The sequence below is a fragment of the Sesamum indicum genome, linkage group LG12 (genome assembly GCF_026168435.1).
Source record: "Sesamum indicum cultivar Baizhima isolate 11 linkage group LG12, ASM2616843v1, whole genome shotgun sequence".
Lineage (NCBI taxonomy): Eukaryota > Viridiplantae > Streptophyta > Magnoliopsida > Lamiales > Pedaliaceae > Sesamum > Sesamum indicum.
In genome coordinates this window covers 4,477,501-4,489,612 of record NC_142668.1, presented here as the reverse complement: position 1 = coordinate 4,489,612, position 12,112 = coordinate 4,477,501, and the positions used below count along the sequence as shown (strand labels likewise).

The window sequence follows — 12,112 nt, the reverse complement described above, 5'->3', positions numbered from 1 at the left end:
TATAAAAAAACACTAGATTTACAAAAGAGAAATGTAATTGAGAATGATTAGGATGAGACGTTTTACGTCACAACAACAAAAGTTGGCAGCTGTAACTATAGTATATTGGAATCTCTTAACTTATATTATATGGCAATATAATATATATATAGAATGATGGATATATAGTTTAAGAAAATTAATTAATTATATGGTAAATATATCAGATTTGTATCTGATTATGCTAAATTAATTTGAATAAAAAAAATTAAAATATAATAAAGATACACTTGTCATATTATTAATTTAGTTCTACTAAATTTAATTTGGATAAAAAATTTTAAAAATAGAAATAATATATACTTGCTTTGTTTATATACGGTAAGAATTTTTAGAGATACGGATGGTCTCTCTCTCCCGCGCTTGCTTCCAAGTTCCATTTAAGAGTATTAAGCGAGAGATAGGAAGAGGCAACTCTGCAGCTAGGAAGGAATTCAAGATCATACCCACTTTGAAGGTTTTTTGTTCTGAGAGTTTCTGTCTTGGTTCGTACATTCTCAACTCATTCTGGCCAACAGGGCTAAGAGTAAGATCAGCAGTTCCAACTTCACATCGATTTACTATGGCTTTTTGGGGTATGTCATATTCAGTTGCTTATCTCTTTCTTTTCATTTTGTATTTTTAATTCTTCGCATAAGGACTTCCGATTCGGGTTATTACAATGATACTAATGGTTGAAGATAAGAGTTGCATCAGTCGTTAGAGAATAAGTTTCAATTTTAACATGAGTTAAAAACAAATATTGGAGAAAGAAGATGTCTTTGTGTGTTATCTCACTGTTCAAAGAAAAGAGTTGTTGTTGTAGTCATCTAGTAAGTGAAAATGTTTCAATGTAAAATTACTGAAGAAAGAAGATGTCTTTGTGTATTTGTTCCACTGTTGTGTGGATTTTCTTGACTTTTGAGTGTTTGTGTTGGACTGTTCCAATTTTCAGTTTTGTGTAAGAAGCTTGAAGAATGAATAACATCCCTTGCTTTCCCCGTTAGAGAAACCTATGAATATATATATCTTTGTTTGTCTGACTTTATATCTCTTTGTTTGTTTGATTCACTGGTCGTCTGAATTTTCTTGACTTTTCCAAACAATCAGCGAAACAAACACTCCCGTCTTGAGTTATGCATGAGAAGATTCAAGACTAAATTTACATAGATTTCTTTCCCGATTCAGAAATTCATAAATATTTATTTGTTTGTTTGACTTTATATATCTCTGTGAAGGAGTTGAGGTGAAGCCTGGGCAACGTGTCCTTTCTAACTCAGATGGTAAAAGACTTCGAATTACTCAGGTAAGATCCATCACATCCCCGCTTAAAACAAAATTGAATTGTTCTTTGTTATATTTTTTGATTGTTGTGTGTGATAGAGCATGATATCTTATTCAAAACTGCTTAGAACAAATCTGAAATAGTCTTTGTTATATTTGTTTTATTCTCGTGTATGATATGATAGCACTTGATAACATATTGAACAGTATTAAGAACAAAATTGAATTCATTCCTTGTTATATTTGTTTGATTCTTGTGTTTGTCAAAGTTGATGTCATATTTAATATTGTTTATAACAAAATTGAACCATCTTTTATTCTATTTGTTTGATTTTTGTGTGTGATAGAACTTGATATCATATTCAATACTATTTAGAACAAAATTGAACTGTTCTTTCTTATATTTGTTTGATTGTTGTGTGTGATTAACTTGATATCATGTTGAATACTTATTGTCTTTTAGGCGTCTTTGGGGATTGGCAATGCGACGGAAAAGACCATTGTCCAATGTAGTGTTGGGAGAAAGAGGAGACCAATTATCCTGTGTGCTTTGGTACCATGTAAAGTTGAGTCATGCCGTTTGGAGTTGGAGTTCGACGAGGTACACGACTTGATCTTCTCAGTGATCGGCCAGCAAAGTATTCATTTGACGGGTTATTTTGTCCGTGACGATAAACCTAATTTTCCTGACAGTGATTCGTATCCTTCTCATCTTTAAGTGTTTTATTTAAATTTCTTGCTTTTTTTTTTATCTCATTAAATTAGCATCTGTAGATCCAATCTTGATTATGTAGAACTAGGATACGTTAATTAGTTATACTAAAGAGTCATATTTCATAGTTTTTTATGTTCCTATACTGAACACAATAGAGATCGATATGGAATCAACATTGAAGATAGTGAAGGGGATTCTTATAACCCTGAAGATGACGAATACGAAGATAGTTTTATTGATGATAGCGAGCTACCAGTTTCGCCACCTTCCCCGATAAGTTCGTCATATATTTGATGTTGAATCTTGATTATGTGCTTAGTTTGTTTGAAATTATTATGATTTCGTATAAATATTTTGTAGGTTTAGTCTCATATTCATAAACTTTCTTTGTACACACTTGTATGTTTAAGGCAACCTATGTTAAATTAAATATCATTGTAATTCTGTTGTTGATGTTTTATAAGGATATTTTCATTCCTATGCGATAGTTACACTTACACAACTTTCCCTATAATTATTGGGATATATAAAGCATTGTATGTTTATGTCAAGATAATTATTATTTTTTACGTATGTTAAAGGAGAAGATTGTTCCTATTAAATTGGTTAATCAACTTTCTGTAATAATGTTTGTGTTTAAAAGTTTAAATAAACATTCGCTAAATTCTTCGGACTATGTAGCTACTCTATAAATTATTTAGGGAAGTTCCATTCTTATGACATGATAACTTTCTCATTGATAAATAAATTTACATGTCAAATATATTATATGTCTTTTAGTATTGCAAATAGTAGATGATGTCATGTTTTTTCCTTTATTTGCGGTTATAAACGCATGTATCTTGTTAGCTCTCAGAGTGAAAGTCAAAGAGTCATTTTGGAAAATTAAGTAGGTTTAGGTATCTGGTATTACAGATAGAATTAATGTGTTTGTGTGTTGGGAACAATTTGTCAATGAAAAGCAAACTAGACATGGTGACATGATATAAAACTTTGGAATACTATATGTTGGTATACCAAAACTCTTTAGTTTTTTTGGGTGCTTGATCATGTATGCTAACACTATTGATTGTTTTGGTATATCTAATTTTAGTTAGACCATTTGTTTGATTTAAGCATTGAGATAATATTTTCAGGAAAAAAGAAGACTAAGAAACCTATGTTTAGACGGCTCAAGAAGAAGTTTGATGTTGAGTTTGATCAAAATGATGGGTTGATCGAGAGCAAAGATGAAGCTGTTGGCAACCATGACTGTGAACTGAAGGAAAACGAAGATGTAATTGAGGCCAGTTGTCAACAACGAAGGTAACATGTATAACTGATTATAACTTTGTAATAAGTTTCTTATGTGGATTATTTTTCTTAAATTTATCTTCTTTGTTCAAAAACAATAATTTCTTTAACTTTGTTATGTTCCATTTCGAGTCACATTCAACCAAATGACTCCACAGATGCGTAAGAATGTCCTTTCCTTTTAACTCAAAACTGAAAAAGGTTGTGTTTTCAATTGTAATATTGTTCATTTTGTACCTATCTTAAAATTTCATATTGTTTATTTGCTGATTTATGAAGGCTTGTGTTAAGTGATAAAGATCAATCTCAAGAGGAGATGATGGTGATTATTGATAGTCTAAAAAATAGAGGTGTTGTTGGAGATGATGGCACACACTCAGCTCAGAACGTGTGTGATCACATTCAACCGAATGACTCAACAAATATGTAAGAATGCCTTTCCCTTTGAACTCAAAATAGAAAAAAGGTTTGAACTGATTTCATACATAATATAACCTTATGTTGTTGGAAATCTTTTATTCAAGTAAAATCTTTATAAACTATATTTAAACACGGAAGATGATTGTGACCATGTCCTTGGTCTTGTGTTGTTAGCTGTGAAAGTGATCTAGAATCGAAGAAGGTGGATGATATAGGTGGATTGATGGGGTCTTCAGCTGAGGTTGCAAATTTGAAGACAGCGATTGAAGTCGTGATGATAAATCAAGGACTTGATATATCTAATAAGAAGGATATACTGACAGATCATGATGAAGCAATGATTGATGCGTGAGTTTTCTTTTATCTTTGCTAGAGATGCTAAAGGTTCAATGTCTCTCCAATATCATAAGATTTTAAGTGTGTGGTCTTTCAATATTCTTGAGTTAATGATGAGCAAATGTAGAGTACAGAAAGCCTGATATATGAGTTTGCAGATTTTTTTGTCAAGCACAAATTTCACTAGAGTAAAATTTGTTGTCATCTCTTTTTCTACTTTCAGTGCTGTCATTTGATTGTAGCTTTTATCATTGCAGTGATTTTAACATTGTACATGACACACTTCCCTTGGATACTCAGTCCAAGTCCAAGAAGAGGACTTTGGAGAAAAAAAAAATATCTAAAAGTAAAATAAATAAATCACAAGTAAAAGTGGAAGGTAGTTCTCGTACAAGCATATGCAATATGGTTCGGAATGAAGGGAAGGTAATTGTGTATGAGCCAAATGAGGAAAAGGTGGTCGGGTACAAGCAGGATGATGTAATTGAAAAGCGATGTGAAGCACAGTCTTTACCGAATGGGTTGATTATTGAAGAATTGGCTAAGAGAGATCCTAAAGGAAAATTAGCTCTACGTGGGAGAAAGGTACGTTCATGTCAGCATAATATCTCGTACATTAGCTTTTTGTATTTTTGCTTGTTAATGTTGAAAGATTTTGTTTGTAATTATATTTGCTTGGACTTTAGGTCAGAATTCATTTCACTGCGATGTTGAAGGAAAGTGGAGTAGTATTTGAAAGTAGCGCTGGCAAAAATCCTTGCAAATTTCGCCTGGGTATAATTTTTGCGATGAATGAATCCTATCATGTTTCTTGACGTAGTGTATTGGTGATGTGTTACCTTTGCTTTAATTAATGATTTGTAACCTTTTGTCTTTTGTTGAATTAGGTGATGAAGAAGTAATGGATGGTTTTAATATGGGCATTGATGGTATGAATGCAGAATCTTGGTATCTCGTATTAACTACATAAATCACATATCTTCACTTTTATTATTGTCAGTGAAACAAGATAATTACTAATATATTTACACATAATTAAGGTATGCGTCTTGGTGATAAGAGGAGACTTATAATCCCTCCATCTCTAGGGTATGTTTTTACTACTTAAAACTATAAAGAAGTCTTGATTTGTAAATTGCTTTATTCACATTTGTTACTTGTGTTTAATATGGTGCAGTTTTGGAGAAGTAGGATTTGGCACAAGTGTACCTCCAAACTCATGGCTGGTGTATGAGGTTGAATTGGTTGGCGTGCGACGTTAACCTGACATGCCCATTGTTCTCTCAAATAGAAGCATCGGGCGTTTTTTAAGTGAAGTTCAACTTAAGGCGTTATATTTCAATCCAACTTGGACTTTGAAGTAGTAGTATTGCTTTTATCTTTTTCTTAGTATGAACATTTGATTGAGAAGTCTGCATAATTTGGAGTGTTGAGATTATATTGAACAGTACTGATTTAAGTACCTTGTCTTATTTGAGTTTCCTTATCTGTTAGCCTTTTACTGAGAAGTTGCAGCTATGATGGGGTAGTAAGTGGTATTGGTCTTGTCGTATAAAATAATCAGAATTAAGAAAAAACTGAAATCTGAACCCAACACAGATTGAAGCAATGCAACAGGTTTCTTGAATTAGCGGGTGCTGCAACAACTATATGCGTCAAATCTCAATTAAGAGCTATGCAAGCTGCTATATACTTAAGAGCAGATTCTAATACACAACAAGTGCAGATATCAATCTAGCGGGTGTTGTACCGTTATATGATTGGTTTTGGTTCTTCTGTGATAGCATTTTATTATTGCAGATTGGCCAAGGAACTTACAGTAGCGTGTACAAGGGTCGTGATCTGCTGCATAATAAAGTGGTTGCTCTAAAAAGAGTACGCTTTGATAATATGGATCCTGAAAGTGTCAAATTTATGGCAAGGGAGATTCTGATTTTGCGAAAGCTTGATCACCCAAATATAATTAAACTGGAAGGCTTGGTTACTTCAAGAACATCTTCTAGTTTATATCTCGTCTTTGAATATATGGAGCATGATCTCACTGGACTTGCATCACTTCCAGGCGTTAAGTTTACAGAACCACAGGTGAGTTCTTCATTGTTCTTCTTGATTATGTTTGTTTATCTTAAATGCAATACCAAGTGGGAGAATCTGGCTATGGAATTCGTTCTTAGTTCACAATCCATTTGAAGAGTGTGAAATGAAACAACGCCCTCAAATGATTGGCTAGCTGTAATCTTGTTTGCTTGGTTGATGCACTAACTTTACTTTACTATTCTTTCTTATTTTTTCAGGTGAAGTGTTATATGCAGCAGCTGCTGAGTGGACTTGATTATTGTCATAGTCATGGTGTCCTGCACCGAGATATTAAGGGTTCAAATCTCTTAATTGACAATCATGGCATCTTGAAGATTGCAGATTTTGGCTTAGCAAGTTATTTTGATGATCATCAGAAAGCTCCATTAACAAGCCGCGTAGTAACTTTGTGGTATCGGCCACCTGAACTTTTACTAGGTGCAACTCAGTATGGAGTTGCAGTAGACTTATGGAGTACTGGCTGCATACTTGGAGAATTGTATGCTGGCAAGCCCATCATGCCTGGTAGAACTGAGGTATTATTGAGACCCAGCTTGAGTCATGTGAAGACAATAAAATAAGCACTTATCTTTGAATTTTCTTCTTCCTTTTCCTTTCTCAGAAGTACTTGAGACTCCACAAACTAACTAGTTACTACTGCCAGAAATTTTGGTGCTCGGTCACTGCCCACAGAGTCTTTTTTGTTACTGAGGGGAAGGGTGGGGGGTTAGATTTGAGATTTGCATGTCTGCTCATAGATGTCCTTAACTTCTTGCTTGCATCAGGTATTACTTTTAGATGCATATATGGATTCTTTGAAAATAGCACTCTGTTTCGGGGTTTTGTTATTAGTATTGCCACTGTGCATGTAGATCTGCTTTAAATTTTATGTAGCTTCTTTCAGTGTTTTTGCTATAAACTATACTTATCTGTTCCCAACTTCTGCTGCAAAGCATTACATTGATTAACAGGCCATTATAGTTTGTAAAATGTAGTACTGCAAAGGTGTGCAAGAACGATAAAACAAGAAGAGGCACCAGATCAGAATGTGTCTGTTATTGAGTCAGTTACGTGATCTAACGTTTGATACATGATTGGAGGTGCATGCTCCATAGTTTAGTGCAATTTTCTACTCCCTAAGAAGTATCTAGACATTTAAATTTAAGTAAAACAAGTTGGTGTTGTGGAACAACCAAATTCAGCATATTTGTCAAATGTTCACGTTCGGTCTAAGACCTGATTGTTCACACTAGCTTCTATTATGAGCATTTTGTCGTTCGATGGGATTTAACCAAAGAATGTGTCCTCTGTATATGACAGTCGTAACGCTTCCTCCTTGCTTTTAAAGCATTTTTGACATGGATTTGTGCTGATGAATATCTATTTCATAGCTGAATAAGGAGAGACTTAACAAGGCTACTATTCATTCCTCCTCTTCTTAAGTGTGCACTTAATAGAGGTGTCTGTACTCATCTAATACTTTTCTGAGGTGGAGGTTGTCGAGTGAAGAATATTCAATAATTCAATCCTACCATATTCCATTGTCTCAATAAGTGTATACCTACTCCTTATGGCTTCTACTTTCCATTGCCATCACTAATTTCCATTGCATGTCATTTACCCACTTGAGGTGCTCAGTTGCAGCTGAAAGTGTCAGTTCAAAGGAGGAATTGCAAAGCATTTTTCCCTGCAATAATGGAATGAACTGTGCTAATGCAAAAATTGATAGTTATGATTTAGACTTGCTTCTATGACACTTCAGTCATGGGTACTTATGAGACGTGCAGCACCCTATGATATTTCCTGTATACAGTTCCTGGAATTAATTTATCTTGAACATTGTAAGTTGAGCAATTGCACAAGATATTCAAGCTTTGTGGTTCTCCCTCTGAGGATTATTGGAGAAAGTCAAAATTACCTCATTCACCAGTGTTTAAGCCTATTCAGCCCTATAGACGGCGAATTGCTGAAACCTTTAAGTATCTTCCTGATGCTGCTGTGGGCCTCATGGAGACCTTACTCTCTATTGACCCTTCTGATCGGGGGACTGCATGTAATGCTCTCAATAGTGAGCTATAATACTGTATAAAAAGGCAAATGAAAGACATTGCATATTTTAATCATAGACTAATGCTCCTTATACGAGATATGGAAGATATCAATCACCACAGTTCAAACCTCTTCATGTGATTGACTTCATTTTCTAATACACAACAAGTGCCTTGGGAGTCTTGAAAACCATGCATCACTTCTTTTACCTAATTTCCTTTGCAAACTCTATATTCCTTTGCATCATTTTTGTCATCGAACTCATTCTCACGTGGTTGGTGTTAGCCTGTTACCTCTCAAACTTCATATCTGCTTTATGGAAAGAGCCAACTTTCTATATGTTTGATGCATCCAACTCATCTAATAAACTTTGCTGCTGTTTTTCCATTTTGTTATCACTCATGCAGAGAATCTCTCTTACTTGGCCATTAAAAAAGAATCAAGTATTTTTATTTTTTCGACTGTGATGATATGTTAATCTCCATCTCTTTGTCTTCTTACATATTTAAGGCCCTATTCATTTTCTTTCTATAATTAAAACCTCAAGTTGGATCCAACACAAACAAAAATGTATATGAATAAAGTGTTAGTTATTTTACTCTTATCCCAACATTTGCAATTTACAATTTTTTTCGATACTTTCATTAAGATATTGAACAATTCCTAAAATTATGAGGAAAGACATATAAATAAATATATATATATATACTGATCACCAACTGCAAACAACTTGACATATTTTCTCACCAAGATATGAAATAATTACAAATTTATTTTCATCCCTTTGGAAGAAAAATGGATCATGTCTTTATGGATTTTTTGGTGAAGGTGATTCTTAATATTTTCTAAGCTTAATTGTTTCTTGATCACTTCTTGTTTAATTAAATATAAAAAGTCAGTAAGTAAAATAAATAATTTACCAAAATTGAGAAAATAAAATAGTATTAAATATACATGAATACAAAATTATTGCTAATGAGCAAATTTAAAAACTACGGAAGGTAAATTGAGGAGCAGCTACGATTTTTTACGATTTACTGGGCTATGTGGTAGGATAAGAACAAAATGGTTATGGAACCCAAATTACAGGACCCGTTGTGTGTGGTGAAAGACGCATTTGTGTGGCACCGTCAATATCAAGAGACGAAGGCAAGGAATTAAATAATTTTATTGCCTTCTCCTTTTGATATTGATGGAGCCACACAAACGCCTCTTGCACCATGCACAATGGGTCCTGCAATTTGGATTTCATAATCATATAGCCCAGCAATTCGTAAGGAACCTCGACGACTACTCAATATTCAGCAACTCAAAACAACCTGAAATCCCATCAGCAGGGGCCCCCATCCACGCCAACAGATGCTACGACGGCAGATTCGAGAGTGCCCAAATTAATCTAGCAATAAAACAATCGTGAAGTGAAGCAATACAACAATTTATCCCCTTATGATTTTTAAACTGAAGCAATTTAACTCCTTGTATAAGGAGGTAAATTGCTATGCACCCCAATTCATTTACTGCGTATATTCTCCCTGATATTCTCTCTATTCGGTTCATTTACTTTTATGTTACAAAAAACAAATTTCTTATGAAAATATTATTCTCTTAAGAAGCATAACAATTCTATTACAAGTTATGGACAATGCCGACCAATTAAAGATTTTTTTCTTTTTTAAAAAAGGGGTCGATCCATGACTCGATTTTTTATTTTTATTTTTTAAAAAATATTCATTATTATTATTACATATTAAAATTATTTAATTCTAAATTTAAATGCTTTTTAATTATAATTAATGTTAAAAATTATAATCAATTTTTACAGATGTTACAACAAATATAATAATTAAAAATGCCTACGTGTTCCACAATCGCATTGGTGGCATTGGTGCCGAGGTCTTCTTATTTTTTCTTACCCACATTCTGTGTTGGCTCATTTTGTTCTGTAGGGAGTGGATCGGACCGGGAAGCGCGGCGTAAGCATGAAAAATAAAAAATTACGATTAAACATACCATTAAATCTCTACTACAAAAAAAGGCAGGATTTGGAGTGGGTTTAGGATCCATTTTTTTGTCTTTGGAGCGGTTTGCAGGACATCAAACTTATTTGGAGCTATTTTTGGAATGATTTTGGTACAGTTGGAAATTCATCCTTTACAAATAGCGTTACAAAATTTAAGGAACGGTTCAAGCAAGACGTTCCTATTTGGGACGGGAACTGTAACACTCTATGAAAATCTTTCGTTATATTGAATTTGTCTAAAATAATTATTTTTTTTAATTGGAACGATTTTAAGAACTGTCAATCTTATTTAGGAACACGTATATAAAACTGTTTTAGTAATGGTATTAGGAATGACTACTCTGAGTTTGGAACATGTACATAAAGTGAAATAACACTGTTATTAGGAACAATCAGTCACTATTTAGGAACACTTATTTGAAATAATTTTAGCAATGATATTTGGAATGGTCAATACAATTTTTAGGAACATGTTTAGAACTGTTTCATCATTGGTATTTAGAATGGTCAATGGATTAGATTTGTAACATTTCTTTACCATTACTAAAACCGTTCCTAATTTTTTAATTTTTTAATTTATTTATATTTTATAATTTATTCATATATTTCATAAATTGTAATAATTAAATGAATTTATATATTTCAATAAGTTTTGATATATAATTAAATTAATTTAATAAAATTTTAATTAATTGTATTTATAAATTTAATTAATTAAATAAATATGAAATAATGAAATGTAGTAAATGTTATGAAACATGAATAATTATGGAAAAATATTATATTAATAAGAAAAGTATCTAATTACAAAAATAAAACAAAAAATTTAAAACTTAATTTGACATTTTCATGTCAGCAATGCCCATATCGTCCTGATTCTAGGACCGAGGGTTTGTCGGAGGCGGTTTTAGAATGTCTCCTACAAAACAAATAAAATTATTAGTACTTTTAATCAAGAATAAATTTTTATATAAAAAAAATAATATTAATAATCTACTCACCACCACCTTAGTAGCCGTCCTCCTTTTTCTAATTTTGTGGTTATTGATATTATGATGTAAAAATGTTATTATTGAGAATATTTTCTAATTTTGTGATTATTGATATTTTTATGTAAATAATATTATTGTTGAGAATATATATTGATATAATTTTTTGTGATTATTTACATTATTATTTAAATCATATTATTATTTGGATTATGAGTTGGTCTAATTTTTGAGATTATTTACATTATGATGCAAAAATATTATTATTGGGAATATTGATCTAATTTGTGTGATTATTTACATTATTATTTAAATAATGTTATTATTGGGATTATATATTGGTCTAATTTTTATGATTATTTACGTTGTGATGTAAAAATATTATTATTGGGGTTATATATTGATCTAATTCTTTGTGATTATTTACATTATGATGTAAAATATTATTATTGGGATTATATATTGGTCTAATTTTTGTGATTATTTACATTATGATGTCAAAAGGCTATTATTGAGATTATGTAATGGTCTAAATTTTGTGATTATTTACATTATGATGTAAAAATATTATTATTAGGATTATATATTGGTCTAATATTTGTGATTATTTACATTATGATGTAAAAATATTATTATTGAGATTATATGTTGGTCTAATTTTTGTGATTATTTACATTAGATGTAAAAATATTATCATTGGGAATATTGGTCTAAGTTTTGTGATTATTTACATTATGATGTAAAAATGTTATTATTGGGAATATTGGTGTAATTTTTTTGATTATTTACATTATGATGTAATAATGTTATTATTGAAAATATTGGTCTAATTTTTATGATTATTTACATTAAGATGTAAAATTATTTTATCGGAAATATTGGGCTAATGCCATGTAAAAAATAATATACATC

At 31.8% G+C, this 12,112-nt stretch overlaps 2 protein-coding genes and 1 long non-coding RNA gene across 3 annotated transcripts; 2 read left to right on the top strand and 1 right to left on the bottom strand.

Moving 5' to 3' along the window:
- Positions 1-386: 386 nt before the first annotated feature.
- Positions 387-5,550, top strand: LOC105165885 (peptidyl-prolyl cis-trans isomerase FKBP43-like). Its single transcript, XM_088876786.1, has 12 exons — positions 387-614; positions 1,257-1,324; positions 1,766-2,001; positions 2,173-2,294; positions 3,154-3,322; positions 3,590-3,736; positions 3,905-4,078; positions 4,324-4,651; positions 4,753-4,840; positions 4,954-4,995; positions 5,107-5,155; positions 5,244-5,550. The coding sequence occupies exons 1-12, from the start codon at positions 602-604 to the stop codon at positions 5,326-5,328; spliced, it is 1,521 nt and encodes a 506-aa protein (XP_088732912.1). The 5' UTR covers positions 387-601; the 3' UTR covers positions 5,329-5,550.
- Positions 5,551-5,674: 124 nt separating this feature from the next.
- LOC148784676 (putative serine/threonine-protein kinase At1g09600) lies at positions 5,675-8,221 on the top strand. Its single transcript, XM_088876503.1, has 5 exons — positions 5,675-5,683; positions 5,867-6,151; positions 6,361-6,678; positions 6,765-6,927; positions 7,989-8,221. Exons 1-5 carry the CDS (start codon positions 5,675-5,677, stop codon positions 8,219-8,221), a joined length of 1,008 nt encoding a protein of 335 aa, XP_088732629.1.
- An 873-nt stretch (positions 8,222-9,094) lies between these two features.
- LOC148784675 (uncharacterized) lies at positions 9,095-11,078 on the bottom strand. The gene is made up of 2 exons (XR_016063407.1): positions 10,049-11,078; positions 9,095-9,587 (listed from the first exon to the last, which is right to left on the bottom strand). It is a non-coding gene; the product is annotated as an uncharacterized LOC148784675 (long non-coding RNA).
- Between the last annotated feature and the right edge of the window lie 1,034 nt (positions 11,079-12,112).